The sequence below is a fragment of the Leucopleurus acutus genome, assembly GCF_964270905.1.
Source record: "Leucopleurus acutus genome assembly, chromosome: 9".
Lineage (NCBI taxonomy): Eukaryota > Metazoa > Chordata > Mammalia > Artiodactyla > Delphinidae > Leucopleurus > Leucopleurus acutus.
Genome location: NC_139144.1, coordinates 79,697,560 through 79,721,111, shown reverse-complemented (window position 1 = coordinate 79,721,111; position 23,552 = coordinate 79,697,560). Strand labels below are relative to the sequence as shown.

The following is a 23,552-nucleotide window of genomic DNA, read 5'->3' as shown; positions in this document are numbered from 1 at the left end:
CCTATTCCTATATAGGTCATTACAGTGTACTGAGTAGAGTTCCTTGTGCTATACAGTACGTCCTTATTAGTTATCTATTTTATATATAGTAGTGTGTATATGTCAATCTCAATCTCCCAATTTATCCCTCCCACCTCCCTTTCCCCCTTGGTAACCATAAGTTTGTTTTTTACATCTGTGAGTCTATTATTTCTGTTTTGTAAATAGGTTCATTTGTACCATTCTTTTATATTTTTTAATTTGTCTTTCTCTGACTTACTTCACTCAGTATGACAATCTCTAGGTCCACCCATGTCACTGCAAATGGCATTATTTTGTTCTTTTTTATGGCTGAGTAATATTTCATTGTATATATATACCACATCTTCTTTATCCATTCCTCCATTGATGGACATTTAGGTTGCTTCCATATCCTGGCTATATTGTAAACAGTGCTGCAGTGAACACTGGGATACACATATCTTTCTGAATTATGGTTTTCTCCAGATATATGCCCAGGAGTGGCAAGGGATTAATCTCCAAAATACACAAACAGCTCATGCAACTCAATATCGAAAAAACAAAAATCTAATCCAAAAATGGGCAGAAGATCTAAATAGACATTTCTCCAAAAAAGACATACAGATGGCCAAGAGGCACATGAAAAGATGCTCAACATCACTAATTATCAGAGAAATGCAAATCAAAACTATAATGAGGTATCACCTCACAGCAGTAAGAATGGCCATCATCAAAACAAACATCTATAAACAATCAATGCTGGAGAGGGTGTGGAGAAAAGGGAACCCTCCTACACTGTTGGTGGGAATGTAAATTGGTACAGCCACTATGGAGAACAGTATGGAGGTTCCTTAAAAAAGTACTAAAAATAGAGCTATCATATGATCCATACACTTTTAGACCTGTGTGCCCGAGCATGCAGCTCATACTGATGAATGCTCTTCCCTCTAAAATCTACTTGAGAAATCATGGTCACATATCAAGTATTCACTTGTGACACCTTCCTAGACCCCCACATTCAGAATTGGTCCCTTCCTTTTCTGTTCTCTCAGAACATTTTATTTCTGCTCTTCATACTGCTCCTATTGTATCTTATATTACAGTTAAACATGTTCATCTTTCCTACTCAAAAATGATCCTTGGATCTGTATCGTTTTCATATAGTGAAAGCTTGTTAGAAATGAAAAATTTCAGTCCCCAACTTAGACCTCACCAAATCAACTTTGTCGGTAACAAAATCCCCAGTATGCACATGTGAGTTTGAGAAACACTGATATACACCTCTGCCCTATAGTTCCTTGAAAGGTCTCACTCACTTTTATAATGCTCTCTCTCCATCCACACCAATTTTAGTATCCTACACCTAGCTCATGTTTAATAAACATGTGTTAAATAAAACGTGTTTAGTGTCAATTATAAAATATTCGGATGCCTGGCTATAATGTCCTTGTCATAACCCTTGTTATGAGGATGATGCTTGAAAATGGGTTCTTTTATTACTTGAGTACTTGACTTGAGTTTTTGATAGACACTCCTTGTACCAAATTCCACAGAATGGTGCAGGAGGTTTTAGTGTATAATTAGTGTGGTGACACTTCATTTAACCAAATATTATTCCTTCTTTCTGATTTATTAAAAGTCATTTTGCATGACTTCTTTAAAATGCAGTGAATAAAACCTAATCATATCTGGTTTAACATTGTATAATAATGCACTGGGGACTTCAAGCAATCTGAGAGGGAGGTGCGAGTCACTGATTTAAAATTTATTCTAAGAATAATTACGCACTAATTCAGCACAGATGAGAATCAAGGCTTGAGAAAATATAGTTCGCTAACATGAGAAAAAGAATCAATTCTCTCAATGGCTTATTACTTAATGCCACAAGTATTTCAGGATTACACAGCTCTTATTCATAAAACATTATTTTCAATAATCTTTGGAGATTTGCTTAAACCAATCATAATATTTCTGTGAGATATTTATGGAACAGGTCTTATCTTCCATTTTCATACCAAGCAATAGATGATCTAATGAGCTTGTTCAAGGTCATTTCAAAAAGCAGATGTGAGGCCTAAAACTCAGATCTCCTAGTAACACTAATACCACTCTTGGGAGGATATTATGAAAATTAAATGAGTTAATGTTTGTAAAGTGCTTAGGACAGTGCCTCGTACTTGATAAGCTTTACATAAGTATTTGCTGTTTAATGAATAGATAGATGGGTGGGAGGTAAGATACAGGCAGATAAATTTGCGGTCTCGATGATAAACTCAAGAAGAAATGTGACATCTTCTATACGTCTTGCCGCCTATTATTTAAGCCTTCTGAATAGGGCGGTATGAGTAGAATTTAGAAAACACAGAGAATAATCTTCTGTCTCAATTCTGTACCACCCCCTCATGTTTTGTTAATAGGCCTTCTTACCGTAGAAGGAGAGTATGTTAACTCAACAGACATCATTTGGTGGTTTTGGTCTAAGGGAAACAGAGGACTTCTTCAGCATGAGGCCTCAGTTAAAATTCATACACATTATCTAGAACTGGGACCTAGAACTGGGATCAGTTTTCTCTCATTGGCAGTACAAGTGCATTTGCTAGAATATGTGACATCTTCAGCCCTGAAACTGATGATGAAGGAAGGTACATTTTCATGAGTGAGTAGCAATGAGCCCCATATGATAGATGTGACCTGACTAGTTAGGCCAACCCTGTGGGACCCTAAAGTGGGTGCTTTAGGTAAGGAGGGACTTGGGTAATGGGTAAGCAGAGCTATTGCCTAAAACCCGTTTCATCCACTTCATAATTTTCTTAAAACTGGCCCTGCTCTCAGAAGCCCAGGGGGTATCAGAAGCGTCTCCTGAGGCTAATAATGCTGTCATCTATGAGATGAAGAACACTTAGCCCATATGAAACTAGGCCAAGTATATTAAAGTGTACCGTATTATTAAAGTGCATTGTTCCTACACATCTAAGAAGCAAGTTTTTTCCACATATTTTAATAGAATTCTGCAAAATTGGTGTTTCCTCTAATCTCTTAACATGAGTTTTCCACCTCTCCAGAGACTCTAGGAACATAATTTGCTATTTTTCTCTCTAATTATTTATTACTCAAAATTTGTAGCATAATCTCATTTCCCTTATTTTGATTGTCCTTAGTTAAAACCATTTTCTTTGACAGTGTTAATTTTAAGATTTATGTATATATTTTATTATCTTTTAATGCTTTAACTTCTGTCAAATTGATTCCCAAGAATAATATTGCTGGCTTAGAAACTATAAGTATTTTAAATGTTATAGATTTTCCAGATTGTTTTCCAAAAAAAGGCTACAATATTTCACACTTCCACAGGCAATGTATGAGAGCTTCCTTTCCTGGAATGTCCACCAGCAACAGGTGATATCACCAATTTTGAAATTTGCCAGTCCTGGGACTGTAAAGTGATATGCTATACTTTAAATGGTCTTTCTGTAGCTTTTTGTGAACTTCATGATCTTTTCTCCTTTGTTTTGACATTTAGATATGAAAATATAAACTGCTTATTCATATCCTTTGTATAAAAAAGATTTAGAAATAAAAAATTAAATTAAAAAACAGCACTTAGAAAAACAGAAATATTTTTAAATTGATGTGTAAGTAAAGCTTCCTTTCCTATGAAAGAATTTAAATGATGTGACATTTTTAACTTCATAAGATTAAAAAATGTGATACTGAAGATCCATGGAGAACTAGCGCTGCTGATGAAAGTAAAAATAGGAACCATCATTTTGTAGAGGAATGTGGCAGGAAGAACCACAGTTTTAATATTTAATGCATTGATACAATAATTCCACATTACACCCAAATCTCAAAAAAGCAATATAAACAAATATGGTAGTAAAGTTGGATTTTGTATTAACAAGTTGAAAAAATTCTAACTATCTGTCAAGAAGAACTTGGTTAAAAAACTATAGTATACCCATACAATAAAACACAAAACAGAATGAAGCAAATACTTTTCCTACACTTTCAAGAAACTAGGATGATATTGTGGTCGAAGACTCAGGTTTGGAGAAGGACAGTCCTTGGGTCAAACCTTAACTCCACCATTTATGATATACACTGTTCAGTTCCTCATCTGTGATACAGAAATAGCTACCTTGCGGACTAGAAGTGAGAATTCAATAAGTTAATGTATATAAACTACATAGCACAGTACATTTACTTTATGATCAAAAAAGGCTAACTTAAAACTAGTGATATAACAATTTATCACAATCCTTAAAAACTACATTGATATGACAATACTTTTATCACAGTCTTTATTTTTATCAAAATATTAAAAATGTCTCGGGAATTCCCTGGTGGTCCAGTGGTTAGGACTCTGCGCTTCCATTGCTGGGGGCCCGGGTTCAATCCCTGGTCGAGGAACTAAGATCCCGCAAATTGCGTGTGGCAGCCAAAAAAATTTGAAAAAAGTATCTGTTAAAACATGTGGGGTAAACTATTGTAAAAGAGGCAGGAGGCAAAAAGTCAGGATGTAAATGTGTGTGTGTGTGTGTGTGTGTGTGTGTGTGTGTGTGTGTTTGTACTTGTGTGTTATGCTTAGAGAGATGCCTGGAAACATGCACAACATTATTTAACTGTGTTATCTCTGGGTGGTGGGATTTGGAATGATTTTCGCTTTCATCTTTGTACTTGCAAAGGTTTGATTCAATATTCTACCATAAACATATAACATCTTTATAAATGGGAAAACTATTTTCTAAAAATGTGGTTAGAATATGCATCCAAATAAAGAACTATTATTTTCTAAGAAAAACAGACATTGAGTCTTTTCAAACATTGTACATCTTTCAAAGTACTGTAAGATGCCAATCAACTGCTATATACAAATGAAAAAATACATAAAATTAACATAGATCTCAATCATTTTAAAATTCAGAATGTCTCTGATGAAAATTGATGTAAAATACTCAATGTGACAAAGTAATAGGATTTCCTTCCATAAAACAAGAAACAAAATCAGTCTCAGGGTGCTATAGTCATGCTGTGTACAGTTATGGGTTAGAGATTTCAGACAACACAAAGTAAGGTCTTTCTGATACCCTTAATATGCTGTTTCTCCAAAAATGAACAAATAATGAACAGGAATCCTTGAGCAAACAAACCAATGGAAGGGCAAACACTTGTTATTCCTGATACTGGCTCTCTCAGATGAGCCTTCAGATTACCATGGAATGTGCCTGCCATTCTGGCATTCCCAGCATTCCTACTACGATGCAAGTACCAATTTCCAGCAGAATCTTAATCTGTTTTATACTACAGCTGTGAACTTGGATTTCCATGCTATACTTCCATAGAACAACAACAATTTTGTGAGTGCAATATTTACAATAGCAAAACATTAAAAATATCATAAATATCTAACAATATGGAAAAGATTAAGGACATTAAATTAATATTGAATACATCCAGTAATATAATTTTATGTAGCCCTTGAAATAACATTTACAAAGTTTTTACAGCATGTATTTCTGACATAATAGTATGGTAAAAAAGCAAACTAGAAAATTGTATAAAAAAATTATAAAGAAATGTGCCCCAAATTAACTGTCTTTGTTGGTGGCATTTTAGGTAATCTCCCTCATTCTTTATTATTCTTTTTTTTTTTTTGGCGGTATGCGGGTGTCTCACTGTTGTGGCCTCTCCCGTTGCGGAGCACAGGCTCCAGACGTGCAGGCCCATCAGCCATGGCTCACGGGCCCAGCCGCTCCAAGGCATGTGGGATCTTCCCGGGCCGGGGCACGAACCCGTGTCCCCTGCATCGGCAGGCGGACTCTCAACCACTGCGCCACCAGGGAAGCCCTATTATTCTTTTTATATATTTTCCAGTTGAACTAGATCTTAAATATCATCTAATCCAAAAATCTTCATCTTCTGTAAAATGAAAGGAATCTAAGAAATTAAGTAACTTAGCCATGGTTTCACATAGACATTGCAACCCAAGCCAGTATTCCTCTCTTCCACAGTACCATCTTGCTTCTCTTTGGGAGCATATAACTATCATTTGGAATAAATTATCTGTCCACATTTTTACCTTGATCCCACTATCTTCAAGCAAGCCCAACATGTCCAAAGACAGTTTAAATTCAGCTACTTGTTGCTATCATTTTTAAATGCGATCACTGGTCTTGACTGTAAAGAATTAAGCTAACATGTACCAAGGCTTTGCATGTTAACTCACAATTAATGGGTTTAGCATCTACGTAAATTTAGGAGGGGGCTTCTCACCAAGGTAGAAGTTTGACTCAGGGTCCTAGCGAGGCAAATGGGGAACTGCTTGGCCACTAAATACTTAAAATAGCAAATAGGCAGAACATCCTTGTGCTTCTGGAAGAAACAATGAAAATCTGTAATAAAGAAATACCTAGGACAGTAGTTTTCAACAAGTGGTCCAGGACCAACACATTAGCATTACCTGGGAACTTATTATTTCTTAACCCACCTCCCTATTCTTACTGAATCAGATCAGCTGGAAGTAGGGCCCAGCAATCTGTAATTTGACAAACCTTCCAGATAATTCTAATGCATACTAAGTTTGAGAATCATAGTCCTAGCAAATCGGTAGATACTATGGTCAAACTTTGCTAAAACCATGTTGCTTAAGCAAATATTCACGGAAGGATTCCTTTTACCTTCTGATAAGTATAAAATACAGAGCTAGCAATTAGAGAAGCAGGGACCCCTGAGAGTCATTTCTGTCCTCTACACCCCTTAATCACTTGTTTGGTCACTCTGATAACGAGTTGGAATGCTAAACAGATTTTTTAAATTCCAAGAGTTCCCTGCTCTAAATAGATCATCTTGTTGCACAGATGATGAGATTCACATACGACTTTCATGTTTTTCCTTAGACAAAGAGTTGAAATGAGTTATTATTATTAAAGGTTATTACTAGCTATTGGCAGAATTCTTCTTTCTTTGAAAATAGAGACATCACTGGCTTGACTGACTCTGAAACAAGGTTACAGAGAACTTTCACTAGAGGCAGTGGGCATGTGAGTTCTGTTCTTCAGCTGGTTTTGCTCAGACATATTCCGAAGCACATTTCATTTTGCTCTACAATACAGCTATTTCCTATCAAGCACTCACTATTTTTTCTCTAAACTTCAAAGAAGCAAATGATGCTTGAATATCTGAAGGAAATATTCAGCTCTTTTATTAGTATATTTGTAGGTTTATTTTTTCAATTGCTTATTCATTTAATTGTGTACCTACTAGGTATACACAATGCACTTTCCTATGCAGGATAACGAATAAAAAGATGAATAAAATACTCCCTGTTCTACAAGAAGTTTGTCATATAAAAGGGGAGATGAGAGTAACAGACAAAAATTATAAAAATATAACAAATTTTTGTTATAAAATGTAACAAAAATTATAAAAATATAACAAAAAATATAATCTAGGCATCAGAGGTATATGACTAACGTGAGATGATGCCTTAGTTAACTTGTTTACCATTTCTAGTTTGAGGGGAATTTATGGGTGAATTTATATATTAATTTGGATTTTAACAAATGGCAGAAAGGAGGAAATTCTAGGAGACAAAAGCCTCAATAGCACTGCAAAGTAGAAAGCTTTGAAATGTGATCAGGCAAAGGTGAGTAGCCCAATCAAAGTGGTTCTCCATTCTTCCCACATATTAATATCACCTGGGAAGCTTTTAAAAAAAAAGTAATGCCCAATGTCCGGAGAAAACTATAATTCAAAAAGATACATGCACCCCTATGTTCATTGCAGCGTTGTTTACAATAGTCAAGACATAGAGACAACCTAAATGTCCATCAACAGATGAACGAATAAAGAAGATGTGGTACTTACATACAATGGAATATTACTCAGCCATAAAAAAGAATGAAATAATGCCATTTGTAGCAACATGGATGGACCTAGAGATTATCATACTAAGTGAAGTAAGTCAGAAAGAGAAAGACAAATACCATATGATACCATTTATATGTGGAATCAAGACACATATGAACTTATCTATGAAATAGAAACTGACTCGCAGACATAGATAGACGAGGTTGCAGAGGGGGAGAGGAGGGATGGATTGGGAGTTTGGGATTAGCAGATGTAAACTATTATAAATAGAATGGATAAACAACAAGGTCCTACTGGATAGCACAGGGAACTACAGTCAACATCCTGTGATAAACTATAATGGAAAAGAATATGAGAAAGAATGCATATATATGTATAACTGAATCACTGTGTTGTACAGTAGAAATTAACACAGCACTGTAAATCAACAATACCTCAATAAAATAAAGTTTTTAAAAAGAACTCAGGTAAAATAAGAACTTTAGGCCATAAAGTTAAGAATTAAAAAAAAAAAAAAGTGATACCCAGATCCAATCCCTTCCCCCCAAATTCTGATATAATTTTCTGAAGCGGGGCCTGGGCATCGGCCTCTTGAATTTTTATATTCCCTGGGTAATTCAAGAGTGAGGACAAGCCTGAGAGCCACGCTACCTCAGGGATATGGAGATGTCTGACTCCATGGCTTCGAATGCTGGGGTAAGGAATTTGCGTTCTGTTTAGGAGGAAATAAAAAATCATTAAACACTTCTGCACAGGAAAGTGATGTGAGCAGAGGTGTGCTTGTGGAATATTAAACTGGCACTTGTGGTGGGGATGTATAACAGAAGGCAGAGACGAGCATCTGGGAGAGCAATAGTTACTGTGATAGCACCAAAGAGGCACAGCAACTGTGAGGAACATGGAGTCATGGCCAAGAGAAGGCATACCTTACAGGGCTCAGGGTGCCGGATCTGCGCTGTGGCTGAAAGAGAGAGAGGACCTGATGCGAGCTTTAGAGCCTAGGAGGTGAGGGAATGCCGTACTAGCCAGAGGAACATGGCTGGCAAGACCCACAGAATGGAAGCATCGTGCATTATCCATTATTTATACATGCTGAGGCCCTGGGACACACAAATCAAAACTACCAGGTACCTGGAAAATCCATGCTTTCTCAAAACTTTGCCTATAGGAGACAGATTAGGATTCGACATTATTTTGAGGTTCTATCCCAAGTGGAATTTTTTTTTGAGATATAAATGACATCTAACATTATATGAGTTTCAAGTGTACAACATAATGATTCTCTCTCTTTCTCTCTCTCTCTCTGGGTATGTGTGTGTGTGTGTGTGTGTGTGTGTGTGTGTGTGTGTGTGTGTGTGTGTGTGTGTATATATATATTATATGCTATGAAATGATCACCACAATGAGTCTAGTTAACATCCATCACCACATATAGTTATACATTTTTTTGATAAGGAGAACCTTTACAATCTACTGTCTTAACAGCTTTCAAATAGACGATACAGTATTATAACTCTAGTTACCGTGCTATACATTACATCTCCAGAACTTATTTATGACTGGAAGTTTGTACCCTTTGATCACCAGCCCCAGCCTCTGGCAACCACTGAGGAGTTCCCAGAGGCGATCACTGAATCTGTAGAAAGACGTCTTGAGGGAATATCAAGACAGGAGGAAAAAAAGATGGCTAGGGATCAAGGTCCTGGAGAAGGCTCATATTTGGGGCAAAAACATAAAGAAGGAGGCGTCAGAAAGGTGGGAGAAGCAGGCAAGGGCACTATCAAGGAAGTTAAGAGAGAAAAGGGTTTGTAAGAAAATCCCAGAGCATGTAGCGCCCCCTCAGTGCTAGGATAGGTATTTATTCCACTGATACACACATTTCACCAAGTTTGGGAAATACTGCTAGAGTAAGATCACGGAAATTGAGAAATTATCTCAGTGAACTTACATTAAAGCCTAATTTACATTCCACCCAATGCTCAAACATGCTCTTCTACCAAAAATAAGGCAATTGTAAATATGGTGGCTGGATTTTGTAACAAAAAGGAATTTCTTGGTAAATTCTGAAAGGACAATTTTGGTGGGGTGAAAATCTGATTATTGAGAGTTAATTAGAGAGAGATTAACAAGGGGAAAAAAAAAAAAACTACTTTTCCTTAAGTCTTTGTTTCCCAAACTGTGGTTTGTACTTCCACAAAGAGACGCTGTTAAGAGGAAGCCACTTTAGCTAAAAATAAGATAGAAACCATATAAGATATCCAGAGTGAAATAGTAATTAACTGAGAAAAGTCAAGTCTAAAAAGGAAGTGATTCGGGACGTTTCAACGATATTTGTAACACTGAAAGTAGAAAGTAAAAGTGATACAAAAATTAAGAGGTGGTCTTGAAAATATGGTGAGATGCTCCTAAACTCCTACCAAATTGAGGACAAGGTCTAAAATATTTCAGGCAGCTAAATCTGATAATACACTAGCATAGTAAATGCACTGTATCTGGAGTCTCCAAACACCCTTAAATTAATCCACATACCCTGTCACTTGAAAGGTCCCGTATGGAGGAGTTTGTTTTCCTTCCTAGAGTCTTTCTCCATCTAAACATAATATGAATATTTGTTTTTACCAATTAAATCTGTCACTTAGAGCACAGTTTAGTCTGTGGCAAAACCAAGCAAAAAAGTCTAAGTTCCAAACAAAACAAAACAAACAAAAAAACCCCAGTCTCTTCAATTCTAAAGAAATATGAAAAGAACAATGATCTGTAATAAATTACTTATAAAAAAAATAAAAACTTATAAAATTTTCCATGCTGCATCTTTTTAAAAAATAAAAGCAGAAGGAAGTGCATTTAAAGAAACAGTACAAAGACAGTATCTGCAAAGCTGCATTAAACATTTCCCAGCTATGGAAAACTCAAATACCCAATCTGGTTTCTATGAAACTTAAGAAGATCAAACAATTAGAAAGAAGCTAGGCTTGAAGGAGAAATGCTAGGGATTTCAGTAAACATCTGGTTACCATCTTCAATTGAAAGAACTAGCCCACTTAAGGAAGTAGTTTAGTTTCTTTGGAGTAAAAATGAGACAGTGGCTTTTTGTTCCCTTTTGCACAGTGGAGGGTAAAGGAAACATCAGACTGGAGAGGTCACTCACAGCTCAACTTTTATAAATAAGAAAGTTTTTTTTTTTCCAAAAACTAAAGTAAATTGAACTCAGGTCCCTGTAGTATAAACAACTCAACCGAGTTAAGGTTAAATAAACATTCCTTGAGCTCTCCTGTGCCAGTTAAAGAACAAATTCTGTTCGGTTGTAAATACATCAGTAATTCTATGAGCAATGAGGAGAATAACAATAAATGCGAACACACAATTACCATGTGTCATAACACAAAAAAATAGAACAGTGCAGCCCTATACGTTTCTCTGATTCAATTTCTTTTCTTTTCTAGTTCGATTAACTGAAGGCACAGAAGCACTTCTGATACCGTGCAAAACCTATTGCCTGCCTAATAGAAAACGTATGTCCAGTGTGTTCGAGGAGAAATACCGACAAGTCAAAACACACTGTGCCTTTTTTTTTTTTTGCGGTACGCAGGCCTCTCCCTGTTGTGGCCTCCCGCTATTGTGGCCTCTCGCGTTGCGGTGCACAGGCTCCGGATGCACAGGCTCAGCGGCCATGGCCCACGGGCCCACGGGCCCAGCCGCTCCGCGGCATGTGGGATCTTCCCGGACCGGGGCACGAACCCGTGTCCCCCGCATCGGCAGGCAGACTCTCAATCACTGCGCCACCAGGGAAGCCCCACTGTGCCTTTTAAATGGGGCCTTTACTCTTTTGTCTTCCTGCTAAACAGTTGTAATGCATATTAAATTCAGGAAGGCAGCAGGAGTGCTGGTGTGGGGCTGGAGGGGAAGAGGAATGAGGTGTTCATTAGGCTCTGAAATTTTAACTGATGAGAAGAAGCATCTGTTATGAACGTGCACTGCTAGCCAAAAGGGACCGTCTCCAATTTTGCCTCCAGATACACGTTTCTCCACTCCTTCTTTGCTTCCCCTTCCTCTCTTCTGCCCAGAGGACAGGACGCTAAAAGCAAGGACTCAAGGAAAGGAATCCTAAAATGACAGAGGTTTAAAATCTTGCCTTGCTTCCTCTCATTCCGTGTTGTATAAATGTTAGCGCCCGTCCCAGAACCGCAGATTTGAAAAGGGCGTCGATGGTGATTGTACTCATTCTCCTGGCTGAGGAAGCAGCCCCTCCGCAGCACCCCTGCTTTGCTCCCATTCCAACAGAACTTCCTCCTCTTTGAAATGGGCTGTTTCATTGCTGGATGAGTCTGATTGATACAACGTTCAGCCTTCAGCTGGTCCTATGCCTTCTAGGGTTACCACAAATAAATCTTGTACTCAAGCGACCCGTTAAACAGCGGGAATACAAAAATACTGGCCCAACTACTTGCAGGGCCTCCCAGAAACGGTCTTTTCAATAGGAACAATCTATTTTCCCGTTCCTGCTACAGTTCTGGTTTCTGCTGCAACTGTAGAAATATGCCCTCTTCAAGTATACATAAATAATTCCGACCCAACGATGAAATATGCTCTGTGTCAGAGTCTCTGGAACTACATATTACTTAGACTCTACCCTGGGAGCAAGTTTAAAACTTTTGGAAAACATTTCTTTTCTCTTAGGCCACTGTTCATTCTACGAACTAAGACAGTGATTTCCTAAATGGTACCTCGATGCTATGAAAGAGAAAAATTTGATGGTACCTCTTTCTTTTTCTTTAGAGAAGTACATGTTATAAAAATCCTGGGTCATATGATATGTTTTTCCAAAGCAAGGGACTGGAAGAGCATGAAAGTGAATATTTTATGCTATGCTAAGAACAGAACCAGAAAGCGTAAGGCAGAGGACACAAACAGGACCTAAATGACATGATGGGGGTTTTGACCTTTAACGTCTACATTCACGAGCTGAAAAAGCTATATGCTTACTTTTCCGTGTCCTTTACTGGAGAGAATCTTTAGGTAACACTGTGCGTTCTATTGTTTTACAGGATATTAAAACTTCAATGAATCAATCATCACCTCTAAGCAGATAACCTACAAATCTACATCTCCTGCCCTGACCTCCAGTCTCTGCTAAATACATCCATATGAAAACCTCAAGGCACCCGAGTCTGAGTATGTTCAGAACTAAACTCATCCGCCCTCCCTACAGAACCAATAGGCTGAGGAACACCGCTAAACGTGGCAGAGGAGTCTTGAAAACCAAAGAGGGGAACAAATGGACACAAGCATTAAAAACCTCAACAGTATAGAACTGTTTTATGTGTAAAGTATTAGCTCTCTCTACTACTGAATTTCTGGTTGCATTATTTTTGTTATAAGAGACTTGAGCATGAAAAGAATACCAGTGTTCCTATAAAGTTACATAAAAATGAAATGTTGATGAATTAAATTTTAATGTGAAAGTCTGAGGTAGTTCACTATTTAAGGGGCTCAGCTGTTGGTGTACTATTTTATCCTCATTTATTCATGTATCCAATAAATATTTATTGCGTGCCCCTATGTGGAGGGCTTCGTTTTATGTGATGAGCTGAGCAGACAGGGCTCCTGACCTCAAGGAGTTTACAGATTTTTTAGAAGTTTAGTTGTTTTTTCCTAATAGAATGATCCAAGAGACTGTGTGTTGGAATTTCAGGAGGGTTTACAACGCAGATCTGTCAATGAAAACATGTTAAATTGGGAGGGAGACTTGGAAAGGATAGGACCTGATAGGGAGAACCATCAAGTTCATTTAATGCAAAACATCTAGTAGCAGCACCCTTCCGCTACCGATAGAACCCACTTTAAACGTACCTCTCCATAAAGGAATATTCACAATCTCCTTTCTGTATCTAGTTCCTGACAGCAGTAGCAATATTACCTCCCATATTTAGAGTGCCTACCACGTGGCATTCTCAGAACCATCTCAAAACAATCCACTACAGAAGCGAAAACTAGGGCTTTGAGAGGCTAACTTGCCCAGGGTAATGTAACCATTAAAGGTAACACTAGGGAGTCCAACCCAGGTTCAGTCTTAACTCCACAGCTTATTCCCTTTAATTACCACAGTCTACTAGCTCCCCAAGAAAGCAATTATTGCGGTTAAGCTCTTCTTACTTAATTTAAATCTCAACTTCCTTACGGCTTCTTTTTGAATACATATATATTTTGTAATACATTTTCCATTACAAAAGTTAAGGTTGGTCTATAAGAGATGTTTCTTTTCCATATAAACTGCAGAAACAGCTTCTGGCAAGTAGCCATTATAAATAAACCTTCAAAATTAGACTAGATTTCAAATGATACATGGATGTGTTGGACATTTTTAAGAGTGCAGGTGAATGCAAATAAAACTATGGGAGGAGAGAAACTATAAAATTATAAACAAGGAAGGAAATAGGCTTTTTCTTCTTTAATATATTTTCCACAACATTAAGTAGTGATCTGTATCTCTCGCTCTGTTAACTGTATCTTTTAATAGTGCATCCCAAGAACACAGTTGGGTAAATGACAGGGTCCTTCGTAGTGGGGGGAAAGCTGTAGCAATATTATTTAAAATACGATCTCCAAACACAATATATCAAATGTAATATCAATACAAATATCGATAAATACTATTTATCACAGTATTAACCCTAGCCCTTCCTAGAAATGCTTTCACTATACCATGCTGTCGTGTTACATCTCAGCTCGCATGGAAGGTTGCTTTGTGAACCAAGATATGACATCCACTTCGTCTGCAATACAAATGTTGCTCTGACCCTTGACCCGTTACATAATGTCATCAACTTAATAATCCCTTTGAAAAAGTTGTTTTAATGTACTACTTGGGCATGTCGAAGATCAGCGGGAGGAACTATAGAACTCCCTCCTTCCTGAGAGCGAAACCTCTATTCTTTCCCTTGTTGCTCTGGGTACTTGGCAGCTCAAGCCAAAATTAAGCTGAAATTATGGTAGCTAAGAGGAATATCCAGTTTGAGCCCTAATTTTATATTTCCATTTTAGCAATCTTATTATTATATGTTTGACTATAAACCATCAAATCCTTTTTGAATGAGATTTGATGTAAGTTAAAACCTAACCTACCTCAGTCCTAGAGTTTAACCATCAGCTTGGTCTGAAATCAGATGACATAGAATTAGTCTAGATCCATGGGTCAGCAAATGTTTTCTGTAAAGGGCCCAATAATAAATATTTTAGGCCTTAAGAGCCATACAGTCTCTGTTGCAACTACTCAACTCTGCTGTTGTAGAAAAAGGCCAAAGACAGTACAAAAACAAATGCGTGGCTGTGTTCCAATCAAACTTTGTTTACAGAAACAGGCGTTGGGCCAGACTTGGCCAGTGGGCCATGGTTTGCCAACCCCTGGCAAGAAAATGTCTATGGTCTTTCACTTTCTGTACTTCTTCAAAAACCGTTCCATGTAAAACCCGCAAGTTACAAAAACAAGAGCAATTTGAAACCATAAGAGTGACTCCAATCCTGTAGCTTTGATAGCAGTTGGCATTTGTTTTTCACGTTGACTATATAATACACTTAATGTAACAGTGCAGAAGGATCTCAGGAGTGGACAGAAAATTGCTAAATATGCTCTACTCTTCAAGTGTACATAAATAATTCTGATCTAATGATAAAGTCCATTGAATCAGAGTCTCCTGAGTCACACCCTTCTTGGATGTTGCCATGGGAATAGGTTAAGAACTTTTTTGGAAAACACCTACTCTTTTAGGCCACTATACTGTTCCACTTACTAAAGCACTGATTTACTAAATACTATCTAGATACTAGGAAAGGGAAGAATTGGTTGGTCCTTCCAATCTTTTCCTTTAGAGAATTACACATTCTTACAAATGCAGGGACGTAAGATATATTTTTCCAAAGAAGGGTATTGAAGGACCATAAATGTATATGTTTTACATTCTGCTAAGTTTTGTAGGCATAAACCTGTAAAGACAATTGTCCTCTTACTGTTCTCAAAATCAGCTTAAAGTCAAAATGTTGGTACATAACTATACCAATAAATTTTAAGTAGTTCAATGGCATTGTAGCAAGCAGACTTTTGTACCGTTTTATTCCCAGAATTAACTTTAAACATTGCTATTCTTTGAACCAATAGTATATCCCTTAGGACAATGCTCCCCAAACTAGGTTACATGTCAGAATTACCTGTGTCTGATTTTAACATATAAATTTCTGGGTCCCACTACCAGACTACTGAATGAGAAAAACATCGATGGGGCTTTACTTTGTTTCTTCCCAGAACTCTGATGCGTGTGGACAAAGTGATTAAATTCTCACTACACACTCTTGTGAAGTAAAAATTCATTGCGGCGTTTAACAGATAAGAGAGCTAGAACTCAGAGAACTGAACTTGCTTAAGGTCAAGTATACACAGCCTTAGAGTCGTTCCGGTTAGAGCCACCAATTTCTGTTATATCATAGAATGGAATTAACCGGGGAAAAACATAATGCCCATATTTGAATTTACAACCCAAGACTGGTTATTTTTCCTTTCAATAAATGTTTACTAAATTAGTGGGAAAATTAAATACAATATGAAGCCCAAATGTAACTCTGCAAGAACAGATTATACTTAATCGTAGGATGTTGCCTGCCTGAACAAGCACCCTTTAATTTTTTCTAATTTTTATCCATTTCTGGCCTTAAATGGTAAAAAAAAAAAAAAAAAAAAAAAAAAAGTGGCCCCATGCTGGAAAAAGGCCACCTGTGCTACAAAGGATGGCACAAAAAAGAGATCAGCAGAAGTGATGGGGGTCAAGTCAAAAGAGGACTGGAAAGCAGGTGGAATAAATGAGTAGAATAGGGAAAACGCATTTTATATTTATTTTCCTAGGACTAAAAATGTATTTTATAAATGTGTCAAATCTGCACCTGAGTACTTTTGTACTTTGTGGGAGTGCCTATTTTGTTTTTAATGTAATATTTTCAAACTTCAGGTTAGCAAACAGCAATGGTGAAAAGAAAGAGAGGCGGGGTAGGTGTCCAGATCATTCTCAATTGCCTCCACTATCCCCAAGCTGCTCCACATGGAGAGTGAAGTTTAAATGTGCCAATATAGCATCCCACTTGCTGCTGCTGTACACATAGCAAATAAGCATGGGGTGGCTATGTGGAGCTAAAGAAACAAAATTTTTACAAGAATCAAATCTCTAGAAAATAGTTTTGACAGTAAGGGCTTCAGTTCAAACATAATTTGTAGATTAAATGTGTGGCCACGGAAAATAAGCTGCAATAAAAAAGTGGCTTTTTTTTCTGTAGGTTAGATAATCAGGGACATGTTAGATGACGGTCATAGAACTTTTTTTAATCTCAGGTATTCAATGCACATGCTCTCACAGTGAAAACTACAAAATCAAATGAAGAACCAAAAACCAATTTCCCATACTTGTGAAATTGCTACCCTTTCTTGAGGCTGATCCAGGAAAAATATCTTACTATACAAAGTAAAAGAATACCCAGAAAGAGGCATGGATATTTTCAAAGCTGAGGAAACATGTGGAAAGGGAGCCAAATCAGTATTTACACTGACAAATTCTGGTGACACCGTCTAGTTATCTTGTGCTACGGGCCCAGCAGCTCCCTTTGCTGCCAGATTCTATTGCCTTCAGGCTCTCTTTGCACTTTCTTGGTATTTGGAAGCTGCAAAGTCATCCTCCTTTTTCTTGTAAAACTGACTCAAGGACATCAAGGGAGAGAAGAGCCATATTCCTTGTTTTGCAACTGGAGAAAACTTAAAATTGGAATTGAAGTTGAAATGCACAGATCATCCAAGTTGTGCCTATACACAGTCAGTAGCAGCACCAAGGAGACCAAAGAACATGGGAATTTCAGACAATAGTGTTGTGTTATCAGGGCCAATGCTCTGCAGGATTCCAGGAGCACAGCTCATGTGGCACAAAGGAGGTGGTTATACAGTCAAGCACCTGGTTCAGCGATGGGCTAAAATAATTTACGGGATGAGAGGAATACTAAATGTTTTACATCTTTCCTTAATACCAACAACAGCTATTCTGATCAGTGGTTTTCTGACAATATCATTTATGGATGTTCCGGAACTTTAGATTGGTCCTTCTTGATAGACCCAACCCCAGTGAGGTTTGTAAACTTGGTTTCCAGCTGCCTTGATATTCCAGAGCATTCAACTTCCCTTTTGTTTTTCTTATGTGTTTCCCAAAGCTCTAGATGTCCATACTTCTCCTGGGGGCGGGGACCAGCAAATGGCATTCCTGAAGACCTGTGCTAATGACTTCTGCACATTTTTAAGAACTTTCTTTTCATCAAAGTGCACCTCTTGGGGCTTTCTTCCCTGGGAGCTTTGTTAGCTAAGCAGCTTATAACTTTACCGCCAACATGGTAAAAGGTGGTGAAGAGTAATCATGGCTAAATGTCCCCCAGCCTCTTCCACTGACCAGCATAAACCAGCACTTTAAAGAGCAAGGGGGGACCTAACTGAAGAGCAAGTGCTACCGGGATGTCAAGATGGCTGAAAGTGAAATGACAAATGAAAATTATTGTGGCACCGGGATCTGACTTTTTCTCCCAAAGGAAACCATCATGGAGATCAGCAGTGGATTCAAATTGCTTTTCCTCCCCTCCCTTTTGATAAAAAGGAAAACGGATACACTGTGTTGTCGTAAAGAGAAAAATCTGATTGGCTCATGGAGAACGAGTGCTATACATCGTGGTAGCTCTAATAATGATAGGTTAGTGCAGGATAAGGGGACAAAAGAGGGAGTGGGCAACACGGAGGTGAAGGGGGCGAGCACAGAAGTGAGAGCTGGAACACAGGGGTTCAAATCCTGCCTTTCCATCACCCCAGGTTTAAGATACAAGGTGAGTCACTGCACCTCTCCAAGCCTGTTTCCTCTTCTGGAATTGGGGAAGGAATGAATATTTCTTCATCTTAGGGCACTCAGGGGCCTTCAGTGAGGACTAAATGAGGCCATGAATACAGAATACAACATGTCTCATGGTTAGTTACTCAAGAAATGTCAGCTGTTACTGTTATTGCCCTTTTTGACCCTCATCACCTACTCAACTTTTTTCTCAAATAACTTGTTTAAAAACTTGTCTCTTATTTTTCACTTCAAATGACAGAAATAAAAAGTACTTGACTAGTAATGGCGTGTGAGATAAATATCTATACTTCTTTTGCATTTAGAACCAATCTGTGAATCATATTTAAGCTGGCTTCTCGAAACAATTTCCAGCACATTCTACTTGCAGTGAGATGAAGTGGCAATTTTCTTAAAATATTGAGCAGTTTGGTGCTGGGCAGAACATGTATTTGGACTCATAAACATAAACATGTTTTATGTAGCATTTAAAGATGAACTATGCAGCTCCAAAATGCTATAAAAATATAAACAAAATAATTTCAGGAATAAAGAAATGTAGCTAAAAGAAAATGGAGAGGAAGCAGAAAAGGCGCCACGTTTTCTATGATGCAAGAAAGTTGATCATGGGTAAAACTTGGTTCTTGTGAATTTTTTTAGAGGAAGAGAGTAGCACATTTCAGGAAGTATTTAAATTAGAAGACAAGCAACTTTGGTAATTAATTAATTACTTTGGTAATTAATTCTGACTCTGACCTTTTTCTAGTAGCCCCAGCCCAGGGTCGGCACTGAGCCGTTCTTCAGTGATGACAACCGCGTAGTGATGCCGAGTGAGAATGCGCTGGTGGAGCTGAAGCTCCCTTTTGCTGGAGGAAGGAGGCCTGTAGAGAACGGCCTTTCTGCCATGGCTGCCGAAGTGGATCTCAATTGACTCTTCGATCTACAAAAGAAAGAAGGCATAAAAATTCAAGGAGAAAAAGGAGCACGTTTCCCTTGAAGGAGATCGTTAATGCAAATCGGGAGGCCGTTCAGAAAGTTGTCTTTTAAGTTTTTCTCTGTAAAGGAATGACAGATCCTCTGAAAGGCTGACCAGGACAAAGCCAACCTCATCTGCGAGAACTGAAGGTGAACTGTATTTTTCTCATTATTCCAGAAGGACGAAAATTTCAGGCCATTAAAATGTAGAGTTCCTGGAGGAATACCGTGGCATGGAAATACTGAGCTCAACTCTGGCTGAAAAATAGAAATTAATAGCAACGCTTTTCATCTCCATTGTGCTTTTCTGTAGTAGTTCCAACTGCCTTATCTTTTAACAGTTCTTTTAGGTAAACACATTAGAGGAAATAGACACAGGGAGGATGGATTTTGCACCGGAAGGACAGGGGAGTACAGCTGAGAAGCAATCCCAGAGCTCTCTGGAGACGCACAATGCTGCTGCTTCTCTCCATCAGGACGCAGCAAAATTTGAATGCATCTCAATGAGGCAGGATGGAACTTCGTGTGAGAAGGGGAGGGTATCACTTAAGTATCATAATTTTAGGTTCTTCCTTCAGTGGTTTATTGCTCCTCCAAAGAAATAATTCTTCTTTCTCACGCTGATGTTTGAAATACCGTTAACAAGAGGGAAGTTTTGGGACTTCCCTGGTGGCACAGTAATTAAGAATCTGCCTGCCAATGCAAGGGACACGGGTTCGAGCCCTGGTCCGGGAAGATCACACATGCCGCGGAGCAACTAAGCCCACGCGCCACAACTACTAAGCCCACGCGCCTAGAGCCCGTGCTCCACAAGAGAAGTCACCGCAATGAGAAGCACGCGCACCACGATGAAGAGTGGCCCTCACTCGCTGCAACTAGAGAAGGCCCGCGTGCAGCGACAAAGACCCAACGCAGCCAAAAAGAGATAAATAAATTTATTTTAAAAAAAAAGAGGGAAGTTTTGAATTGGCAAGTAGAAAGAACGCCAACATTGAAATTCATTATATGGTTTAATGGCGAATACTACGTGTTTTCCTGAAAATCTGTGACTAAACCTTGAGAAAGTAGACATTTTTTACTACTGGAAAGAGTGATGAAAGTGGATGGGGGTTAGAGAAAAAAAAAATGGGAGAGGCCAAAGAAGAGGAGACAAAGTGGTTGGAGGAGGCAGATGAGGGGGAAGAGGTAAAAAATGAAATTGGGAAGGCACATTGCTTTTAGTGGCAGCTCTGAATCAAACTGTCCATTTCAGTGATCTAAGACACATTTTGTACCCTGTCTTTTCACTCCTTAAATTTCTTCATTATTTCCCATTACTGACCAAAACAATTCCACATCTTTATCAAGGAATGTAGGTCATTTGAACTTAGACCCCATCTTCCTTCTCTGGTCATGTTGTACTCTTAGTCATTTCCATTCGTGATCCCATTCTGCTCCTTCATACGGACTGCACTGTGCCTTCAACCAACAATTCCTTCCTCTCTCTCCATTCTTCTGTTTAGCAAACTCCAAATCAAACAGTACCTCTTTGGAAATTTTTCATTGAAATACATCCTTCCATCAGCACTTATGAAATTATGTCTCTCCCTGATGTGAGTTCCTTAATGGGCAGCCTGCATTGTCCCTGTGTCTCTAGTACACATCGTACATACTTAATAAATGAAGATATCTAGTAAATGAATGGACCGTAATGCTCTATCAAGATCTGATCTTTGAATATACATATGGAAAGAAGAAACAGCTTTAGCTTGTAAACCCTTTGAGGACAGGAACCATATCCTGTTTTCATTGCATACAAATGATGGCTATCTGAAAATTCAGAGACAAAGCATGGTGTAGTGCAGAAGGACACAAACTCTGCAGCCAGGCTGCGGGCTTCGAATCCCCTGGTTCCACCAGCACTAATCATGTGACCTTGGACAGTACCTTCTTCCTAAGGCTGCTGTGAGGATTAAGGACTTAATATTTGAAAAGTGCTTAGAACTGTGCCTGGCATAAAGGAAGTCCTATACATGTGTTTTTAAAATAATCGTATGTCAAAAAGAGCAGAGAGTCAGGAACACTGTTTCTGTATCTGAGCTTTGCCTGACACATGCTAACATAGGCTCTTAATACGTGTGTGATGAATACAAAGGAAAGAAAGAAAACACCAGCTATCACACCTTCTGTGCATGGTACTTTGGGAAAACATGATCAGACATTTTCCCTTGTTAAAGGACATTGCCTTTTATTGATAACGAAACTATTTAAACTCAAGAATTTAACTGCAAACCGGGACAAAACTCTCCAGCAAATGTTGTAATTGTTCGTAGTGATAAACAATTAAGAAGGAATATTTGAAACCAACTACTGGTTGAGCCTTTGGACTCAGGAATTGAGGGAAATGGTAGCCCATAGGAGGCCAAAATAAACAGACATGCATCTAGGTGAAAGGGGAAGACAGATGCTTCCAAATATATCAGTGTCACTCAAGCGAAATACAGTGTCCAGATTTCCCTTCTCACATTATTTTCTTTCACAATCACAGGATGCCCCTCTCGATTACAGCTGGCTCGGGTACAGCGGTGATTTCACATGAGGAGAGTGTATTTTCAAACTTTAAGTTCTTATTATTTTGAAAGATATAATCCCTCTTTCCCACCCCCACCCCCCAAACCATGATCAGTTTAAGTAAGAGCAGCATAGTTCTTACCGGCCTATCTTATAGAGAGCATATTTTAAATAAAGTGTTAATTACTGGCCATATTTTATCATAACCTTTATAACACACTGAAATTTTAACTCACGTCTCAGACTACAGAGAATAAACAGGAAATGAGTTTGTCTGTCAAATTATGTTGTCTTATCCTGCCAAATTATGTTGTATTATACAAACTGCCCCTGTCATAATATTTATAACACCCTGTATCAGCAGAATGGCCCAACACCAAGGGGCGAGAACGGTTTTTGCTGGTCCAACAGGGGCACGCACTGCGGATGTGAAATACAGTTACGTCAACCGCACCAGCAAATGCGGGATTATCAAATGCCCGGAGCAGCACTTTTGGAAAGGAGAGCTCCTGATGACTCCTACAAGTTTGAGGGTCTATTTTTAGTGGAAGAATACATTTAACCTGGCTATCACTACAACAACTGAACTTAAGACTTGCGGGTCTGCTGCGGAGAATTTAGAAAAGAATGAGTGTTACTGGATGTTGACACTCTGAACCCCGAGTCACTTCCCTTCTCTCCCTTCTTCCTGAGAGATCTGCAGAATAGCCCCTCAGAAATCACTTCGCTGGACTACACGAACGTTGCTTTATAACCGAATACATTATTTTTATTGGAAGGACTTCAAAATCTGAAGCCTCTGTGCCGCCTTAGGATAGAGTGTCGTAATAAACTAGTTGGAGGGTTACATGCAGCCACGTAAGGAATCAAAAATCTAGATTTGGATTCTCGCTCTGCCACTCGCGTGCTTCATCCAATGGGGAGAGTGATGTAATCTCCCCACATCAGAGTTTTCTCATACGTATAGTTGAAGTAGCGAATCCTACTTCATGAGATTGTATGGTGAAATTAAATCAGTTTTCTATATGAAAGTGTCAACACAGCATCCCACCAATAAACGATGTCAAATATATACAAGTAAAATTGAATAAAAATCTATATCATATTGTAACTGCTTTTATGTTAGGAATTCTGTAAGTTTTTCAATTAATATAGTTTGGTCTCTATAATAAAAAGCCTTTCTACAGTAAACTATATGCTTCTATATACCCTGATACAAATTTTTCTCTGTAGGGTTTATCATCTTTTAAGGCAAAAATATGATTT

General features: G+C 38.3%; 1 protein-coding gene across 2 annotated transcripts in view; it reads right to left on the bottom strand.

Annotated features, from left to right (window-relative positions):
* CPED1 (cadherin like and PC-esterase domain containing 1) overlaps positions 1–23,552 on the bottom strand; it is a 299,694-nt gene that overhangs the window by 242,443 nt on the left and 33,699 nt on the right. The window contains exon 2 of one of the 2 annotated variants that reach the window (XM_082845993.1): positions 19,518–19,701. In XM_082845993.1, coding sequence (XP_082702119.1) covers positions 19,518–19,701 — 184 coding nt within the window. Of the gene's footprint in view, positions 1–6,273; positions 6,293–19,517; positions 19,702–23,552 lie in introns of those variants that run through there. The other variant, XM_082845994.1, reaches the window with a different exon arrangement.